The 21,855-nt window shown below is 41.7% G+C and overlaps 1 protein-coding gene and 1 non-coding gene across 4 annotated transcripts in view; one reads left to right on the forward strand and one right to left on the reverse strand.

Annotated features, from left to right (window-relative positions):
• Cpq (carboxypeptidase Q) overlaps positions 1-21,855 on the forward strand; it is a 400,249-nt gene that overhangs the window by 345,559 nt on the left and 32,835 nt on the right. Inside the window, exon 9 of one of the 3 annotated variants that reach the window (XM_040730421.1) lies at positions 16,060-16,175. The exons of 1 other annotated variant lie outside the window; for it this stretch is intronic. Coding sequence is in view for 1 of the 2 variants with exons in the window: in XM_005072658.4 (XP_005072715.2) it covers positions 16,060-16,226 (167 nt within the window). In the remaining variant the exon portion in view is untranslated. Of the gene's footprint in view, positions 1-16,059; positions 16,519-21,855 lie in introns of those variants that run through there. One more of the 3 variants, XM_005072658.4, reaches the window with a different exon arrangement.
• LOC121133748 lies at positions 1,930-2,036 on the reverse strand. Its single transcript, XR_005870725.1, has one exon. It is a non-coding gene; the product is annotated as a U6 spliceosomal RNA (small nuclear RNA).

The raw sequence follows: 21,855 nt of genomic DNA on the forward strand, positions 1-21,855 counted from the left end.
TTAACTTCCGTGTCATCCGGAGCCCTTGATCTCATCTCCCGGGCCTTCTCTCCTATCCTTCAGGACGATGAATTCAACACAAGGCAGACTTCAGAGCCTTGTGTTTGACTCCTTTGCTTATAATTATCATTATCGCCTTTAAGCTGGAGTTTGCTCATCTGAAAAACGAGGGTAATAATAATTGCAGAATCACTGTGAATTCTTGATAAGATAGTGCATGTAAGTGTTAGTACAAGCTGCAGATCCCAGAAAGCACTTAGGAGATCCTAGCTATGATTGTGCTGATGAATTTGTCACTTCCATCCATGACTACACTGTGTATCACTCACTCCAAAGACAAAACAGTGAAAACACCCTGAGATACCCCTCACCTACCCACAACAGTCGCCACTGCATTAAAATCAGAACTGGGGGAAGGAGAAGCTTTTGGTTTTGCTTCTCAATTTTCGTCTGCACACTCCCCCGTGTTTTTAGATACATCCTTCTTTTCCAGTTGGCCTCACTTCCACTAGCATTCAAGATCCACAAGGGCAGGGACCTGAGAAGGTGTGCCCACCACTCTTTCTCCAGAGTCTGGATGCACGGTAGGGATTCCGGATAATCAGCAGAATGAACAAGTCCTCTGTGCAAGTGGTGCTAGCAAGAGTCAGCTGGCAGCTGCCTCGCTGTGCAATGATGGGTGAATGGTAAGAGCTGTGACATTCTGAGCAGCCATTTAACCTTAGCACAACAGCAGAAAGCTTATTCGTCTACTGTCTGAAATTAAACAAGAACTAATTCAAGCCTCATGCTCCACGTTGCCCGGAATTAGGCCTTCTTACCAGCTTAAATAGTTGGCGAAGGAGTGAAGGGTTCCCCACCTATTGTCAAGAAGGCCAAAGGCTTCAGAGGTGGAAGAGAGGGGATCCTGGTATGATTCATCAACTCCGGGAAGCATTTCTGGGTCTGTAGCAGGTGCCTCAAGCTCATTTGTTTTTAACCACCTAGCTCCTATCTCTGCAGCTTGGCTGTGAATGATGGATCAGCTAATGACATGTTCCCCCACAACACAGCACTGGCCTCCTTTGTCACCACTGGTCCTTCTTAAAAGAACACACAGAAATGTATAAGTTGCTATTTATCTCACCACGTAAATACCACATAAACAGCTAGAAAGATGTACTGTGATTTTTATGTGAGATGGCTACTACGAACAGTCACTATTTCTTAATTAATTCTTAATTGTCCTAAAAAATTAATTAATGAGGGTCAGCTGTGAATAGCACTGAGCATTTAATTACATTTAAATGCTAAATTTGTATTTCAGATCTGCAGCCTCTCTTGGGCTGCAGATTCTTTTCATCACTACTGGCATTTAATGGACATTCTAAGAATAAATGTTTTGCTTTAAGTGAAATGTGTTTGCATTAAATGCATATTCATTTCATAGTTTTTTCCTTGTATCTTTGTTTTCCTTTGTTTTGGAAGTTCTTGATTTAGTTTTGGCAAATGATAGCTGTCCAGGAAGTCATCCATTTCCTTTAAATTTTCGAATTTTGTGGAGTATAGGTTTTCAAAGTATGACCTAATGATTCTCTGGATTTCCTCAGAGTCTGTTGTTATGTCCCCCTTTTCATTTCTGATTTTGTTAATTTGCGTGTTCACTCTCCGCTGTTTGGTAAGTTTGGACAAAGGTTTGTCTATCTTGTTGATTTTCTCAAAGAACCAACTCTTTGTTGCATTGATTCTTTGTATTGTTTTCCTGGTTTCTACTTTATTGATTTCAGCCCTCAATTTGATTATTTCCTGGCGTCTACTCCTCCTGGGGGAGTTTGCTTCTTTGTGTTCTAGAGCTTTTAGCTGTGATGTTAATTCTCTGGTATAACTGTTCTCCTGTTTCTTCATATGAGCACTTAGTGCTATGAACTTCCCCCATAGCACTGCTTTCAAAAAAATATGGAATGCTTCACGAATTTGCATGTCATCCTTGCGCAGGGGCCATGCTAATCTTCTCTGTATCGTTCCAATTTTAGTATATGTGCTGCCGAAGCGAGCACCCTTTGTTTTGGAAGTTAGAGAGCTGTTCCCATTAAACCCGTTTACACCCTTGTTGCACAATGGGTTTTAGAGGACTCTACTTGCTGTAAAAATATTGCATCTCATTATCACAAAGTCAGTTAAAGGATAAACTGCCAGATGCCCAAGGAAACAAAAGGCTATTTGAATAAGTAAAAGTAAAGTATCTTAGACAGACTGAACTAGCATTCACCTAGCTTTTCCCCATTGTAGAATTCATTTTCTGCCAGTAAGAATTATTCTTTGAAGCTAAGATTGCTGACTAAATATTTCTATTCTTTCAGTTCTTTCTTCAGAAACTGATTTTGGAGAAACTTCACTAATACTTCATAATATTAACTAAGTAGTTTGTCATCTTTCTGTAACCAACTGTGTAGTTGGAATTTTCGGTCCCACCAGCCAGCTCCCAAAAAACTACATGGAGACTTCTTGTTAATTATAAAATCTCTGCCACAGCTTCGGGTTGTTACTATCTAGCTCTTTCAACTTAAGTTCACTGATTTCTATGAATCTACACATTGCCATGTGGCTTATGTATGGCTTTACCTGTCCTCCACAATGTCTTGCTCCCTCTGCATGTCCTGGTGACTCTGCCTTTCTTTTCGTGTCCTCTGTGTCTGGCTGTCCTTCCTATACCTCCTGACTAGCTAATGGCCATTTGGCTTTTTATTAAACAAATTCTTATTTTGCCAAGAAGGTGCCTTGGCAAAGACACACCTTCACAGTGTACAAAAAAAACATTATTCCACAACGCAACTGTCCTACACAAAAGCATAGACATACATTATGAATAAATCTACACTGGCACACGAAAACAAGACTATAAAATAAGAAGGATCCAGAGGCTCCCAGCCTGGCCCAGCTTTTCCCAACATTAGCGCCTCCTCTGGACTATCCATGGAACACCATCGTTCTCCTGAACATGATACATATTTTCCTTAGTGGCTAAGACATACTGCAATGTGTCTTTTAGGATGGAATTTGGGGAGATGGGTCAGTTGGCAAAGAATTTATGCAAGTGTGAAGACCTAGGTTGAAATCTGAAGAACCCAAATAAAAGCTGGGCCTGATGGTATGCCTTTGTAATCCCAGTGTTCCTTCAGCAAGATGGAAGTCAGAGCCAGGAGAATCCCTGGAATCTCAAGGGTCAGGTAGCCTGTCGTGTGCAGCAGAGGACAGAGACAAGGTGAAAGGCAAGGACCACCACCCCTACATGCACACATCCACAATAGACATTTTTAGTAGTATGGTGCTGTACTATATTTATCTCCTATTATTCATCCTACAGCTTCTTATGACCTTGATATCCTGGAATACCTAAACTGTGAAAGGCTCACTTTGGCTTAGACTCTTAGCCCTTCCAGCCTTGGATTCCATTGCCCCAGGGGTACTCTGTGGGGAGCTAGAAAACCAAATTGACATCACTCCTAAAATGATTAGATTTACATGCTTCAGAAGAGTTTCATTTTATAGTCCAATATAGCTTAACTCTTGTAAACTGAACAATTCCAGTTCTGTCGGAGCCCCTCAAAAGAACTATGGTATATGTTACTTTTTTTATTTGAGCCTTCATACATATCATTGGAATGTACTTGCCAACTTCTTAAGACTGACTCCAGTTCTAAATGCTACCAATCCTGCAGTGTTAAAAAAAATAGCATTGTGTCTCTTCTCCTCTCATACCCACTGAGCTCCCCACTCACATCAAGAAATCCCTTTTATCCAGAGGCCAAGAAAGGAATATGGGAAAGTCTGAGGACAGCTTGGGATATGTAATGAGTTCCAGCCCAGCTTAGGTTGCAGTTTGAGACTCAGTACCAAAACAAACAAGCAAAAACCACACTCCTTAATTCCATGGCAACACACCTTTTATAGCTCACTGGGCTTTAGCAGGGGTTCTCAAATAGAAAAAAAATAATGCCTCTTTCTCTTTTTCTATAGCCACATTTCTTCCTTGTAGGTATTATTAAAATGTTAATAAAGACATCCTCCTCTAAAAACTGTCTCTCTTCCCCATATAGAGTAAATATTTAAGTACTTAGAAGTAGGTGCTAGGTTTTCTAAACCCTGTCAGCGCTGCCACAGGTGAAGTGAGAATTACCCATCAGGAGTTCTTAGGTTCTCATTTTACTCTCAGCCACTCGGCTTCCAACCCCACAATCAGACATCTAACAATGGCTGACAAAAGTAGAACTCCAGCCCAGGCATCTCCACGGCACTGCCAAAATCCTGCCAAGTTGTCTACCTTGTGGATGGGAATCAGGTCACGATAAGCACATGTGTATAACACTTTCCACTTGGGTAACTCCTGTGATCCTGGTTGCCAACAAAGCAGGAGGTGGTCATACGGAGATGGAGGAAGGAAAGTAAGTTCAAATGTTGCGTTGGCTAAAAAAGCCTTCCAGTGTGGAAGGGCTTCAATTCTTATTTTGTAACCATAAGTCAAAAAATATCTGTCCATCTGAACGCAATAACTGTAAAGCTTTTGTTGTAATGTCACCCTAGAAACAATCATTAGACTCTTCCCAGGTCCAAATATTAATGGAGTGTTCTTTCTTGCAATGCGCTCTATCAGAAGAAAAAAAAAGATAACAAGAATGAAACAAAACGCAAAACCCTTTCAATCTTGTTTTCTTAGCAAGAATCACTTTCAAGGTGTGTGGAGGATGGCAGGTCAGCATTTACACCTGACTCACATCTGCTTAGACAGTAAAAAGCTGCATTGACATTAGACCGTGAAGGAAAAGTGGCCAGTAAATCTCCACGAACCAAGCAGGAAACAATAAATTAGGACTGATACATAATCATGAGTGAAAGCTCCCCATCCAAATAAAGAACAATGTTACTTTGTGTTAGAAAAGAAGAGAGATAAAGTCAAAGAGATACACTTTTTGGTTATAGCCATATTAGCCAGGATACTCAGACCTATAGAACTGTGAAGTCAAAGCCTAGTCATAGAGATGGTATGAGGTTGATCAAGAGAGAAGGAATGGGAATTCAGGAGTGGGTAGCTGTCGAGGAAGTGCCAACTGCTATATACTCAGAGGCACATAAGCACATATAAATACACATACATGCGCATATACAGGTGTATTAATTCATGTTTCTAAATCCTTTTGAACCATAGAATACCAGCCACTACATACGTGCCGCAAAGGTATGGAGGAGGGGTTGGTGTGAACAGGGTGATAAATGGATCAATGAATATAAGTAGGTTGTATAGTAAGGTGACCACTGGTAGTAATTACATAGATCTTAAAAGCCAAGAGAACGTATATTGGATGTGTCATCACGAAGAAATGAAAAAATGACTGGGAATATGGACATGTTTAAATTAACCCAATTTAAATATTACACAGGGATATATTATCGGAAGATCTATATCAGTTTTAAAAGGTTAGTTTTAAAATGCTATTAAAATGATTCAGAGTAAAGAATATCATGAATGACCAGAGGCAAGGGTGGACTTCAGATGGATGAGAAATCCCAGGAGAATTGGCAGGCCTGCCCAGTATGAGACTCAAACTCACCCTTCCTTGCTTCTAAGATCAGACAAGATTGGGTGTTTTGGGGTGGTATGGCCACAATGGACATCCACTTTCTGATAAATGGCCCTAGACCATCTGAGCCTACTTTATAAATGTAATTCTCCTAAATGATCCAGGATACCCCAAACTCAGATTTCCACCCCCTTATCATAAGGTCAGAATGGGCCTGAGTGGGGATAGGGAGTAGGAACCAGGGCAGTAAGTAGACTGAGTCACACCCGTCAAATTCCCAGAGAGTGAAAAGCTGGTAGACTGAGTGACCCGTCAAATTCCCAGAGAGTGAAAAGCTGGTAGACTGAGACAAGGCAGTGATATTAGGTATATGGTTAAGGATTTTAAATCAGAGAGACCCAAGTTTGACTCCTATCTTTCTTCCAGTTGCGACTCTATGGCTTTAGATACATGTGATCCCTATTTTCCATCTGCTGCTGTTACTGATGTTCCATTGCTCGTGGTGTCACTGCAAGAATCAAGTGAAATAATTTCCAAAGAGCTCCAGGCACACAAGAAGCACTGGGCAAATAGTGACAGTAATCCCTGTTACTTTCCCCCGTAGGATCTCTCCATACCCATCGCTGTGTGGTACTCTTAGTACTAGTCCAACTGCTGCCATCCAGTTATTCAGTTTTATGGGGGATGGCTCTGTCCAACACTGTTCAGCTACCCTGTGACTTGGAGGTCACTGGGAGTGTCAGTACAGACCTCAACTCATGCGCTCAGATTTGCCCTGCATTTTCCAAAGCCTGGACATTTCACAGACTTGATGGTACAACTGGAAACTTTTAGAATAAGCTTGGGAGGTCCTTGGGTAGGTTGAAAGTTTATAAGCTCAAATTGTAATGCTTTTGGTGGAATTTAGAGGGTCTTTTTTCTTTTCTACTCTAGCCTGTTTTTCTGTTTGTTTGTTTGTTTTGTTTTCTTTTTCTTCTTTCTCCCCCAGTGAGCTGTTTTCTCTTCTGAGAAGCTATGAGTTAGGAAGCTATTAATTAACTGCTCTTGATTCTAATTTTCAGAAAGACTTAATAGGGATTAAACTGCCTCCTTGAAAAAAGAGATTAAATGCCTGCAGATTCTATGAATTGACTTTCTAATTGTTTTGGCAATAATGCTTTTCTCACATGGTAATGTGGCTGAAAAAATAATAATTTTAATTAAATTTTAAATGTATTTTTAGCACTTTATGGATCCTAAGGAGACTGTTTCCTTTTAGGGAATGTATTAAGAACATAACATTCTTCTCTAACCCCATAATTATTATGATCAGGGGAAAGCCTGTAATGCATTCCATTGCAATTAAATCGTGTGCCCCAGACTGTTCGAGATTTGTTTACAGAGGAGAAATAGATTTTCCACAGCTGCTTGCCTGTGTGTGAAAGCTTTCACACAGCAGCCTTGTGCTCGATAAAATGACACGCTTGAATTTGGACTTCAGAGATTGACTATCTTTCCCAAAGTCCTCATAACACAAGCTTCATTTTAGTTCATGAAAGCCCATCAATTACATATGTATGAGAGATGGCACACGGACAGGTGCTATGTGAATCTCTGTGTATTTGCCCACCCGTGTCTTTAGGAATTAGCCAGCCGTTCATTCCTGTTCTGACAGCCTGGACACACTGTGGTCATTACCGCTCTGTCCCTGTGGGGGAATGCAATACACTGTGAACAGTATGGGGGCAGAGTGGGTATCTCCTGTGATAGTCACAGACCAGTCATCTCCCAAACTCACAGCTGGAAAATTCCTTTTTCAGTAAACACTCATCTCACAAAAAGTAAAGAAAAAAAGGGGGGGACTCACAGGAATGGAAAAGGAGGAAGAGGGGGAAAAACATCACTCAGATCGGGGTCAAGGCAATGTCACACAGAACAGATTTCACGGTCTAAGTATGCCATCACTATGAATAATCATCAGGACTTTGATTGATTAAATTAGGATTTTAAATCTGCAAGTGGCATTTAATTGATCTGATGCTATGGGTATGTTGGACCTTCCGTGGGTCTATAACAGCTGTAATAAAGGCTTAATTGAGTGCCTACTAATCTTCAGCAACTTCTTGAAGGTTAGCCATCATCCAGATTTTATGATTGAAGACATTAAGTGGATTGGCCTTGCAGGAGACTCTCAAAGTCACCCAGTTATTCCTCAGAAGAGACTGAATTTGAACCCAGGCCTATCTTCCCCTCAGCTTGTATCTCCCTTCGTTCTGGCTGACATGGTTACCTCCCAAATCTCCCTTGAAAATACTTCCCAACAGTGAAAGGCCTCGGAATGCCGTACCTTGTTTCCAGGGGAGAATACCGCGCCTTAGAGCAAACTCCTCCTAACAGCTTTCCATTTCTAAAGAGCACTCAATGATTCCCTTGTTCAGAGCTCATACACCTGTCAAAAGATACCATGCAATTACCCCTAGGGATAGCTAGCGTTCACCCACTCTTCTCTGAAATTGAAATGCAGGAGCTCCCTCGGTGCTAGTCCGTTAGATCGGTAGCCGTCACTGATAAAGGGTCTCCTTGGAATTACAGAGACAGAGCTCGGGGGCTGCCAATGGCCCTTGTCACAGCTCCTGTGGACATCAGCATGCCTGGTGGTGATAGGCAAGTTTCTGGATTGTTTTTATTTTGCTTAATGTCCATGGAAACTCTGATGATGGAGGAGGAAATGCCTTCCTTGAGTCACAGGCTCTAAAGGGAGGCAGTCAAACATCACCCATCTGGCAGTCAGATTCCTTCAGTCAGAGACACAGAGGGACTTTTGGAAGCCTGAAAAGGACATCTATCCATCATAATCTGGCTTGCCTTTATTTTTCCAATATGGAATTTTAATCCCTTTTCTGTCCTGCAACTTGCAGTGTTTTTAAGCCCTGTGTGGAATTCAACCTGGCCCCAAGTAATCATGCTTTGCTGGAATTAAATGTCCCCCACTCTTTCCCAATTTATCCTCCATCCACTCTTGGTAACTCCCATTTTATGAACTTCTTAATTGTGTGTGAATGGTGTGTGTGTGTGTGTGTGTGTGTGTGTGTGTGATTTTGACATTCACTGGCTGCTGCCTGGAATCTAGAGAGTGTGTGCTCTCCACCAACTCCAAATAATTCTAAACTGCCACAGTTGTATGAAGACACAGCTACTGCCAGAGAAAACATGGCGGATTTGACTTTCCTGGGTGTGCCGTGAGCTCGTGGTATAAGAAAGCTCCTGACTTTAAATAGACTCTGCCTTTTTATTTCCGTCTCATGCCTCCCTGAGAAATTCCCATCTAGTCACGACCTCTCCCTCAACTGCGCTCAAGTGGTCTCCTTGCCTTTGTAACCTCTGGAGTCACCCACCTGGTTTCAGGGTGTTCTGAGATGAAGCTGGAGTTACCCCCGCTGTCCTGGCCGTTAGCTGCCTAAGTCTCTACACTTAGGGGCTGCACCCGCCCATTTTCAGGATCCTACTATTGCCAGTTGCCCATTTTATCTGCCATTTATTAACCTAGTTTGTGTCACATCACCCAAATCAAAATGTTGACATGTTCCATGCACTTGGGATCCCTGTTTTCACTGCTCTCTGTTGGTGTCATAAGGACCTGTGATGGATATCCTCCTGCGTGACTCTGCATTCCTTCCTAACTTTCTCTAAACTGCAGTGAGTCCTGAGTGAATGGTTTGGGGCTCTGCTGGTAAATCCCTTTGCCTTTTATTGTTTGTTTTGGCCCAGGGGACCCCAGAAGAGTTCTGGGAGGAGGTATGAGCTAGAGACTGAGATCCAGGCTTCCAAACAACCTCAGCTCCTTTCTGTTTTCCCTAGCACTCACTCTTAATTCCTTCCTATCCCATTCCTCCCTCCTCTTTTGGGCCTAAGGTTGGCAATGGCTCTCCGCTGTGGCTAGTCCTGGCTTGTTTTGTCTGTTATTTATTTAACCCAATAGTCTCTTCTGTAAATCCTCCAAGTTGTCTTGTTGATAAGTCCCATATTTTCCTACACGGGCTGATACATCGCCCTCTAGGCTGATTTGCTCATGGAATTAGCTCCCACTCATTGAGTAAGTACATACATTTCCATCTTGTATTTGGTGCTGTGCACTGGAGACAGAGTGGGTATCAAAATAGGGGATCTGATTTTGGGGGGCTTACAACAGGTAATGGAAAAGGCACAAATGAAGTTATAACAAAGAGTGGTGATGATGATGACAGTGAGGAGAACACACCCTGTCATCCAGGGACACCCTAGCTGCCGTTATAACTCACCAGCACATCCTCCCCTTCTTCAGAACTTGTTTTTAGATGCTAGAAATTAAATTCCTTTTACCTTGATGTCAGCCTTCAGCCTTAGCCTATTGCTTAGAATGTTATGAGGTTTCAACAAATGCATCCCCAGTTCATTTGGAGTGAACCTTTGGGACATTGATGGACCCCCAGCTCCAGCCTTCCCACTACAAGTTTTATGTTTTCAGGCTGGAGGGTGGTGAGAACATCACCTTTATGGGTCCTGGGTGAATAGATAACATGCTTTACTGGCTCAGAGAGAAAGTCACTGCACAGGAAAAAAAAGTCACTTATTTGATGGAGAGTTCAATAGCTACTGTCAGTTAACACACATTGTTTGACACTATGCCAGTAGGTATAGGAGCCATTCATTGTCAGGGGGTGGATGAGATTTTTCCCCCTGTGTTTCTCTTTCCTCACTATCCTGCATTACATTTAGTATAACCATGGCTAAATTTGGTATGGGAAACCTTCACTTCACTTCAGAGCAAGGGGGTTAGGGAAACAGGTAGAGTATATCTTTCACTCAAGTTTTAAAACTTAGACCATCGTGACGAAAACCAATCCTGGGCAACAAAGGTCTCAGGGACAGTTTTAACACCCAACTTATGGGCAGGAGGGTATCATCAATGTGGTTATCCTAAGTTCATAATTATTTCTCTCCTCCACGTAAGATTCAGTTCAAACAACCGTTATCCAGAGGTGGTGTGAGGAAATTCATAGCAGTGAGAAATACAAAGTGAGAATCGGTAGTCTTTGCCTGCCCAGCCCTTAGGGCATGGGTTCTTAGGACCTGTGTGAGGCATTTAGCTTCTGGGTGCTTGGGTAAAATGTAAGGTACTAACTTTATAGTCATTAGATAAATATGGGGCTGAACAGAAACAAAGCAGATAGCTTTCAGACTAGGGAGAGGGTGGAGCAGGAGAGGAAGGAACGAGAGGAGGGAAGAAGACTTAACCCTGAAGGGGACAGGAGAGAAGTGGGAGGAAGAAACCCAGAAAAAACAAGTGACAGCTGAAACCCAGGTGGTATAAGCAAGTGGGACTGAAAAGTAACCACAATTTGCATAAATGGATTGTAATCTCCTGCTGAAACGAGAATGCTTCCTGGCTAGATTTCAAAAACTTTCATTAGGCCAGGCATGGCTGGTGGCGCACGCCTTTAATCCCAGCACTCGGGAGGCAGAGGCAGGTGGATCTCTGTGAGTTTGAGGCCAACCTGGTCTACAGAGCGAGTTCCAGGACAGCCTTCAAAGCAAAACAGAAAAGCCCTGTCTTGAAAAAACAAAACAAAACAAAAAACCTAGAACAAATAAACAAAAAACAAACACCAAAAACAACCCTTTCATTAGAGAGAACACCAAGAATATAAGGACAGAGGCTTAAAATGATGCGGAAGGGCAGGCAGTGTAGTGTTCAGCATCTGGACCATCTTAAACATAGAAGAAGCCTGATTAAAGGTGGGAAAATTACAAATCCTATCTCAGTAACCACAAGAGACATTGAATTATTACTTAATGTTTCTGTTATTAAAAAAATAAGGACGTGTATTGCTACACATGAAGAGGATAACCACAAACCGATATAAGTTCAATCTACCAGGCAGATAGAATTCTGAATTCATGCATTCCTCAGAGCATAACTTTGAAATATATAGAAAGGCATTTCTGAAGCTATAGAATAGCTATAACATAGAAAACACATTAAAAAATCATAAATAGACATTTTTGTCTATACCTTCCCAACGTATAGATCAGATACATATCAAGTCAATGAAGAGAGGTTTGGAGAACACAACCAATACACCAGATCTGGAGACACACCCAGCAGACTGGATACACATCTTTGTATGTGGTGCCTGTGGAACATTTATAAAGGTGGACATAATAATAGGCTGTAGAGCAAATCAAAACAAAATTCAAAGAATGTATACCATATAACCCACATTATATGATAGCTATATTAGAAATTGATAGTACAAATTAAACAAGGAAACCCCATATTTTGGAAATTAGGGATATTTGTTATAAAACATAAGTCAATGGCAAGGTCAACCTAGAAATTTATAGCACTTAAAACTGAGCAGTCATGAACAGAACACTCTAATCAGAATTGGTTAGAAAGCTAAGATTACAGTCTTGGTGAGTATGCCAGAGTCAAGGGGAGTTTGCAACGTAATAAACCAGACATTTAACTCAAGCAAGAAGACAAACCAAAGAAAGAAAGGGGAAAGATCAATTTAAAAGCAAAATCAAGTGGGAGAAAAATCACTAGATAATAGAAAGTATCCCCAAACCTCCAACTTGTCTTTTTTTTCTTTAAAGACAACAAAAATGACAAATTGCTGGCAAGAGAGGAGACAATTATAAGCTACACCATATACAAAGAAAGAGACATCACTGTACAATGCATGACGTCACTAAAATAAAGAGAGGACATTATCAACAGCTTCTCAGTGATTATTTTGAAGATTGGTCAAAGCCTGCATATTCCTAGAAAATGCATCTCCAAAGATAATCATAAAGAAACACAAAACCTAAATAGCACAGTAGCCATAAAAGTAATTGAAACATTAGTTAACATTTTTATCCTAAAGACTTGGGCAGTTTAAAAAAAAGTCCTGAGTAAATTGGAAATTGGGAGGATGGGCAGAGAGACAGGAGAGAAGAGGAGGAGGGAGGAGAACATGAGGAGTCAGGAAGGTCGAGTTAGGGGAAGAACAGAGAAGGAGAGCAGGGAAAGAGATACCATAACAGAGGGAGTCTTTCTGGGTTTAACCAGAAACCTGGCACTAGGGAAATCCCCAGGAATCCACAAGGGGGACCCCAACCAAGAATCTAAGCAATAGTGGAGAGGCTGCCTTAAATGCCCTTCCCCTATAATAAGATTGATGACTACCTTAAATGCCATCAGAGAGCCTTCATCCAGTAGGTGACAGAAGCAGAAGCAGGCACCCACAGCTTAACACTGAGCTGAACTCCTGGAATCCAGTTGTAGAGAGGGGAGGAGTGATGAGCAAAGAAGTCAAGACCCTTCTGGGGAAGCCCACAGAAACAACTGACCTGAGTAAGTGGGAGCTCACAGACCCCAGTCTGACAGCTGGGGAACCAGCATAAGATTGAACTAGGTCCCCTGAACATGGGTGCCAGTTGGGGTGGGAGGGTTGGGCAGCCTATGGGGCCAGTATTTATCCCTAGTACACGACTGGGCTTTGGGAGCCCATTCCCTATGGAGGGATACTCTCTAAGCCTAGATACAGGGGGAGGCCCTTGGTCCTGCCCCAAATGATGTGACAGACTTGATTCCCCGCCATGGGAGAGAGGCCTCACCCTCTCTGAGGAGTGGATGGGTGGGTTGTATGGGGAGATGGTGGGGGTAGTGGGGGCACAGGAGAGAGAGGGGACTGGGATTGGTCTGTAAAATAAGATTGTTTCTAATTTAAATAAGAAAATTAATAAAAAAGTAAAAGCCCTATAAAATAACCAAGAGTGAATTCATAGCTGTTATGCAAGCTAATCCAGCTAATATAGTCAAAATAAATAAATAAATAAAACCAACTCCTTCTGATGACTGTGATATGGCTTACTATTTAGGCTGGATAGCCACAAACAGAAAAGGCAACTTTTACTACAATAGAATCCATTAAGGAAAGAAAACCCAGCAAAACATGGGGGAGACTGTGTTATGAATTTGTCTGGACTTTTACTTTATGTGTATGGGCATTTTGCCTGCATGTGTGTGTCTCTACACCATGTGTATTCCTGGTGCCTGCGAAGACCAGAATTGAACTTAGGAGTCTCTGGAACTGGAGACACAGACAGTTGTGAGTCACCACGTGCTAGGACTTAACCTCTGGAGGAGCAGCCAGTGCGACTAACTGCTGAGCAGTCTCTCCAGCACCTGTGCTATAAAATCCTAAAGATGTTACAAAAGACTCAAATAGAAATAAATCATCATAAAACTTTCATGGGCAAAAAAAAAACCCCACAATATCCTGACGAAAAGATGTAACTCCTTTTCATATATTCCTCAAATTAATATGCAGGTTGATACAGTTCTGGAAAAATCTAAAAATAATTTTCTAAAATATTAAAGTAGTTATGAAGATTATCTGGAAGGCAATATAGTTAAAAATAATCAAAACACTTCTTGGAAGAGAAGAAGGGGAAGGGAGAAAGGAGAGGGGGGAGAGGAGTAACGCAGTCTTCCCAGATGTCAAGGACTAGAGGGCAGTAGCAACTGAGACGAGATTGCAGAGACAGACTTATCCCCAAGCAAGCCTTTACGTACAATAAAATTTGATAGATGATAATATTGATGCCGCAGACTAATGGGGAAGAGCACGCATTAATAAATTCTTCCAGACTACTTATAAATAAAAACAGAAACCTACCTCACATACCGCAGAAAAAAAATCAATTCTAATTCTAGATGTGTGGAAACAGTAACAATGATAACACCGGCACTAGGGAAATTACCAGGAATCCACAAGGATGACCCCAACTAAGAATCTAGGCAATAGTGGAGAGGCTACCTTAAATTCCCTTCCCCTATAATGAGATTGATGACTACCTTAAATGCCCTTCCCCTATAATGAGATTGATGACTACCTTAAATGCCATCTTAGAGCCTTCATCTGGTAGCTGATGGAAGCAGAAGCTGAGGTCCACTGCTAAGAACTGAGCCGAACTCCTGGAATCCAATTGCAGAGAGGGAGGAGTGATGAGCAAAAGGGTCAAGACCAGGCTGGGGGAACCCACAGAGACAACTGTGCGTTGTTTTAAAATTCCAGAATAGAACATAGGAGGATATTTTTACAGTTTTAAGGGTAGTGAAGCATCATTGAATGAAACATGCATGGCACCAATCATGAGTGAGAAGATTCGCAAATCCAGCTACATCGAAAGTAAGAATTCAGAGAGCAAACTGAGCCACAGGCTGGGAAATTATATATGTGAACAATATCAGCAGAAGATTAGTATCAATCTGCCATACAACATCAAAAAACAAAAAAAATTACCAAAAATGTATATAGGAACATATATTCAATCTCATTAGTAACTTGGAAAATTGAAAAGGAAGTGATGTTTGACACTCACCAGAACAGCAAAAAAAAAAAATGTTTTGGCAATAGCAAATGTTGGAGGACATATGAATCAAAAGGAAGATTCATTTACTGGCCATGGCCATGCAAATTAAAAGGAAAACATGTGGAATTGAATAGTAAAAGTAGCCACACATGCTTCCACTCCAACCCTCCAACCCTAAAGAAGGCTAACAGTAGCATGCCATTACAGAAACCCGGGAAGGAAAATTAACAAATTAATAAAACGAGATAGGACACAAAAAACTGAAAAGGAACTTATTGCAATGCACAGTGACAGTTAAACCCTACAGGCATTTGAGTGAAAAAAAGACAAGATGCACAATATGTTTAGAATTATAGAGTTTGGGGCTATGGAGTGTGTGAGTGTGTGTGTGTGTGTGTGTATGCACATAGGTGTCTGTGATAAAACTACAGCAAGAACAAGAAATGATCTTGAGCACTTGAACAACACAGGACTGTGACTCCTGGTCAGGGGACAGGAAGCTGGGAATGGTAGAACTACAATGAGAAGAAAAGTAAAAGCGTGGCCTCCTGGAGTGTACTGGAAACTCCTTCTTGGGTTGAAGGACGGGCATGTCCTCTTCACCGCATCATGTTAGTCCCTCGTACACAGGCTCTCCGTAGTCCTCTCTGCGCGTCATGCATTCCACAATATAACAATCAGCCAGAGACTGTCAGATGTTTCAGAACTGCAACTCGGCCTCCCTAAGGACCGTCCAAGTATGTGTTGAAGGATGAATTAGACAGGATGTTTCTCCGGGCTCTGATTTGAGGCTGAAACCAGGGCTTTTATGGTTCGTGCAGCTCTGATTTCTCATCTACTCTTAATGCGGTGTTAGCCACCCTTTCCCAAGCCTTTTGTCAGCAAAGTTAAGGCATTTCTAGAACTCTCCCACAGCCCGACACATAAATCTTAGTGGTCAGAGTAATGTGATGTAGCTATTTCTTCCTTCAAGACAGCCGCGGGGAACAATTGCTTTGCCACTTCAGTTAGTAGGGGCAGCGGACTAAAAGGGTGTGAGGGAGTAGCAGTGGTTTCTGAGCAGCTATTCAGCGATGCTTGTCAAAATGCCACACTCAAGAATTCTCCTTCTCCTCCCCAGGAGCCAGTCTGCGTGATGATGACTTATACAAATATTTCTCCTTCCATCATACCCACGGAGACACCATGACTGCCGTGGATCCAAAGCAGATGAATGTGGCTGCTGCTATTTGGGCTGTTGTTGCCTATGTCGTTGCAGACATGGAAGAAATGCTACCCAGGTCCTGAGGAGAACAAGAAGGAAGGTCCTTGCTCTCTTTAGCTGGGAATCCTGGCATCGTCAAGATACCCATCTTCAAAACACAGGGTTGAGCACTTCATCTACAGGGCACAGCTTTCTTCACACCCTCTGTTAATCATCTTTCCTGGATACTGTCTCACCTGTTCCTACAATAAGGCATGATCCTCACTACTCCACAGAATCAGCACACTGTAGGCAATCATTATCAAGGCATTTCCTTATACCACTTTGAAGACATATTGTTTCCCACTTTGAAAATAAACAAATCCGTGAAAAGCCTCTGATTTTTGCATATTCATTTATAAACATTAAATTAAATATAATGACACCAATTTTGTGGTTTATATTATAGAAAGAGAAAAAGAATTATAGAATCTTAATATTTTAATTGGACAATGAAGAGATTTGACTGTCTAGTTTGCACATTTCATATCATACATTTTAATGAAACATGGACATTTGAAATTGGTAAGAAAAAAGAAAGAAATATGTCCGCATCCAGAAAACAATCCACTCTGTATACTCTAGAACCTGCTAAAGATGGGTGCGGGGAACTGTCACTAAGTAAATGATATTTACCATTTAACACATATGTTTTGTATATTCAGCTTCTCAGAAGACATGTTTCACAGTCCCTTTACTGAGGTTGAAATTTAGAGAGACGAAATAATATTCACAAAACTCCCCAGAGGAAAAACTGATTCTCAACTGCCCTGTAGACGATGCTACTGTTCTTCATTATGCAATGTCTAGTATTCAAGTAGTCACTAAAGAATTACAAAAAACACAGCAGGGTATGATGGTGCACATCATCAATAGCTCCAACATGTGAGAAGCTGGGGTTGGAGCATCCATAGTTTAAGACCAGCCTGAACTTCATCGAAACACCCTGTGTCAAAAGCAAAGAAAGAAAAGAAAGAAAAAGAAAGAACAACAAAAAGCAAAAACTCACCAAACACAGAAGGGGAAAAGAAAACCTGCTATTAAGCAATAAACAAGAGAATTTAACATATAATCATAGATATGTTAATATTGAGAATTTAATGAAATTAATTCACACACAGAAGTGAATTACACCAAGAGGATGGAAATGAAAGTGTGATGGGGGAAGTCCTGTGTATATGTCAATAAAGTACCGTTGGCCAATAGGGAAGCCAGATAGGTGGGACTAGGAGTTGAGCAGAACTCTGGGAAGGAGAAACACAGGGAGTCAAGATGTAACCGCCATAGGGGTAAGAAGCCCGGAAACTTTTCTCCGGTAAGAGAAATACTTAGTTTGGCAGTTATGGGGTAAATACTTAAGTCAGAGATAGCCAGTAAGAAACAAGCAAGGCCAACAGCTTCATAATTAATACAGCATCTTGTGTGTTATTTGGGGACTACAACGCAGCAGAGCCCAGGTGACGGTGGGGAAAAACCAAAGCAGCAGACAAGAAAAAGTTCTCACTCTACAAAAATGTTTTTAAAAAAATACAGTGTCAGAGGGTTTATTTTTTGTTTTTTTGTTTTTCTTTGCTTTTGTGGTATTTTGTTGCTGTTTTTGTTACATTTTGTTTTCCTAAGACAGGGTCATTGCTCAACAGCAGATAGACTGAACAAGGCCAGGGAAAGAATTAATGAGCTTAAATACAGATCAATAAAAATTATCTAAACTGAAAAGGTAAGCTGGTAAAGGCTGGATCATCTAAGAACTATGACAGAATCTCAAAAGGTCTGATGGACTGTAATGCGATTGAATTGTCAGGAGGAGAAAAATAAAGCATCCATCTTGCTAATGCTCATACAGGATCGAAACACTGAAGGATAGAGTAGGAGGTTTCCTTCCCGGCACTTTTGTCCTGAAGATTTTAAATGCTATATCCACAGGGAGCGGTACAGTGTCTTTGGATTCAGAGTGGGCTTTTCCTCCTGCCTGAGGTGGTCCTCAGAACCAGAGTTAGGGTACCATATGCTCATGATCTCACAAAGCTTCCACAGAGTCAGTACTTTCCTGTGCATTCAGAAAGCAAAATCTATGGACAATGGGAGGCTGAGCTTGGAGAAGAGTTTGTTATAGACCCACAGGGTCCTTCAGAGAGGAGGTAGACCCCTGGACAGCTGCAGAGACCCTGGAAATGAGATAGTCTGGGACTGAGTTATCACAGAAACCAGGATGGGGCGAGACGAAGAAGATGACTGGTTAGTCCGTTTGCCCCGACCACAAGGGCCAAATGTCCAACTACCTCTTCTCAGTTTCAACATGTCTTCAAGTGTAGATTCAGGTACTTGTTTAAGGAAAGATATAACAGGAAGCAAACCCAGCCTCTGGCCACAGCAGGAGCAAAGATGTTTTTAGTTTAAATACCCTTGGCATCTCTGGCCTTCAGCAAGGACAGACCTGTGGACAGGGCCAGGGACAGTTCGGCTGTTAGCCAATGAAAAATTATTTACTCTCGGTGTCTCTTATCCTAAAATTCCTAGTGAATTTCTATTTCCTATTCTTATCAATATAGACTATGGTGAGGACACTTTTTACAAATAACTTCTTAACAGCATTCATGAGCTGACTAAAAAGCAAAACAGATTTGGTACAGTGATGATATGCACACAAAGAAATACCAAGAATATCAAACCAGAGTTCCATAGAAATTCTGAAGAATGCAAACATTTTAAACCCTGCTTTTATAGACATTCAGTATTCAGTGGATCGAAACAAGTCCACAAGCCTACACCATTTTGGATACTAAGGGATCCCAGCACCTCTAAGACCCTGAAAAATAACACCTCAAAACCATGGTGAACTAAGGATGACTCTGGCTACTGCAAAGGAGCGTGCCTGATTATGTACATGTTGAGGAGAATAGCCTACAGATAAACTTATAAAAACATGACCTCACAGGAAGTATCATGGTCTGAGCAAGAGCAAGCCAAAGCGATGACACAAGCCACAGCATCCTCTGCTCATTGATTATTTTAAGCTAATTATTTTAGGCTAAGTATTTCACAACTCTAGGCCCCATTGCATTTAAAGAAGTGAGAGTCTGGAAACGAAAAGCAAAGGATTACCTTCAAAACGTACTTTTAAAAGAATCAAAGGGAAATTCTAGAAACAGGAAACCATAATAAGTAGAATCCACAAACTAAGAGACAAACTTACTCCAAGAATTCTTGAGCTAAAGTGACAACAAGGCATTCATGAAAATTTATCACAGAAAGGAAAAGACTTAGAACACATGAATGAGATGCTGAGAATGTAAAAAAGATGGTTGCAGTGTCCTGCATAAGCTTGGTCAGGGATCTAGAAAAACAAACAAACAGACAAACATGTGACAAAGATTTGCCTAAAGGAAAATATGACAAAGATTTACCTAGAAACAAGAATTTACCTAAAAATAACAAACATGGAAACATAACACAGAGAATCAGTAAACCAACAAATCCCAGGGGAAGAAAACTAAATGGAAACATATAGAGAAATTACTGACTACAAAAGACAAGGAGGTCTTTGAAGGAAGGTAGATACATTATCACAAGAGGAGCAATGTATGTGCAGATAGAGTCTCAAAACCAACAATGCAAGCCAGGTGACACTGGGACAGTGTCTTCAGCATGTGGGGACAGTGATCCATTTAGAAATCCTGTGCTTTCAGAAAATACCTTCCAAAAACAAGACAAAACGGGATGCTTTCAAAGTGAAGTCTGAGCTGGTGCACCACTATCAGACCTTTTCTAAGAGCCTAGAGTGGGAGCACTTGTCTGGCATGCAGGAAGTGAGGAGGCAAGCTCCAAGCAGAAGTCTCTATGCTCCTTCTGAGTGATCAACAACTGCATACAGACCCCTGCAGCAAAGCCCATGCAGGCCCTGGAGCAAAGAGTCCCTGCAGCAAAACCCATGCAGGCCCCTGGAGCAAAGAGCCCCTGCAGGAAAATTCATGCAGGTCATGGAGCAAAGAGCTCTGCAGCAAAACCCATGCAGGCCCTGGAGCAAGGCGCCCCTGCAGCAAAGCCCCTTCAGGCCCTGCAGCAAAGGCCTGATGGGTCCCCAGAGAGAGAGGTAGACAAGCGTATAAGCTTCCTGGGCTTTGTGTTTATTTGCCTAGCTCCCTTCCTAGCCCCCCCCCCCCCGTACCTTCTGGAGCTTTCTTTCTCATATGTAAGCTTCTTCCTCCACTTTTAGTGCCGTTTCTACTTCTAACTCCTCTTTCCCTTGCACAGTCTCTGCTTGACCAGAGAAGTCAAGAAGAATTGGACCGTATGGACAGTATGAGTGAGTACAGATCGGGGAGAATCCTGGAGAATGTCTGTGTCAGTACCACTACTAATCGCAGAGGTGTGAAGAAGAAAATGGCAGCTGGGAAAAAAGAAAAGGATCTTCATGTTTTTGTTTTTAGCCTCAGGATGGTATATATACACACATCCTAACTGCTAAGATCTTTCAGTGACACAGCCTTGGAACCTCGGATGTACGATTTGAGTATCCACGGCAATAGGAAGCTTAAAGGGAAATTCTCTAATTTTCCAGAAGTTGGTACATGGAGAGCTATTCATGTGCACAGAAAGAGCACCTCATTTGAGTGGGGTAGCCTGTCCCTGCCCACTCGGCTGCTCTCCAATGTGACTCCAACATCAAGCTGCTTTTCTGATACATTTGCATGAGGAGACTTAAGAGAAACCCAACTAAAAATTACTTATGGAAAGGATGAATACTCTAACAACAACAACAAAGAGTGGATACAAGGAAAGGCAGGTTGATTGCTGATATTGCCCTTGACCTCGTTAAGATAGATGTTTGCTGTGAGATAGTGTCTTCTGCGCATGACAGGGAAGCTGCATCCATGAGATCTCAGCAATGTAGTCGGCTAAACAAGACCAGCATAATGATACCCGCTGGCATGCCATCATAGACGGGAGAAATCTCGCAAGACCCCCCAGTCCTAGATGAAGAGCTTACAGGTAACCAATGGCTGCCAGGAGAGAGAAAGTCAGTTTCCTCCAGGGATGAGCCTCTTGGCAGCTTAGCTAACCTCAAATGGTCAGCCTTAAATACCTGTAAGACAAGCAACACTAAATGGATGCAGTAGGTTATGTTTCCTATGTCTACGTGTGTGACAATAGTAATTAAAGGTAATGAATTTTAAAGAAGGGGAGAGAACACAGGGGAAGAGAAGGGGGTTACAAATTATGTAAATATGGTAGTCGTGTGACATTTTTCAATATTTTAATTAAATGAAAGAAATCAATACGGATTTTGAGTGTCCTAGTACATCTGTGAACTTCCCCAGCGTGTCCCACCTGCCTCACACTAGCTGCCCTAATGGCACCAACACTGTTCAGAAACTTCTCCTGCGTCTCCCCTGCGTGCATTGTGTTTCTACAAGGCCCTGTTTGCTGTGGCCCTCTCATGATGATTTGACATGCTTCCCATTTACTGTAAGTAAACATCAAGCACGTCTTGATATCTGTATCTGTTTCACAAAATATACCTCCTCTCTAGCTGTGCCCAAATGATTAATTTACAGCTACGTGATGATTAGCATAAAAATCTCATCAAGACTCTGTGAGACTGAAATGCTGTCGCTAATTGCCCTTTGAAGTGAAGAATGTTTGTGGTATAGAAATCAGTGGTGCGTGCTTACT

This window comes from Mesocricetus auratus, unplaced genomic scaffold (genome assembly GCF_017639785.1).
Source record: "Mesocricetus auratus isolate SY011 unplaced genomic scaffold, BCM_Maur_2.0 Super-Scaffold_100023, whole genome shotgun sequence".
In the NCBI taxonomy this organism is placed as follows: domain Eukaryota; kingdom Metazoa; phylum Chordata; class Mammalia; order Rodentia; family Cricetidae; genus Mesocricetus; species Mesocricetus auratus.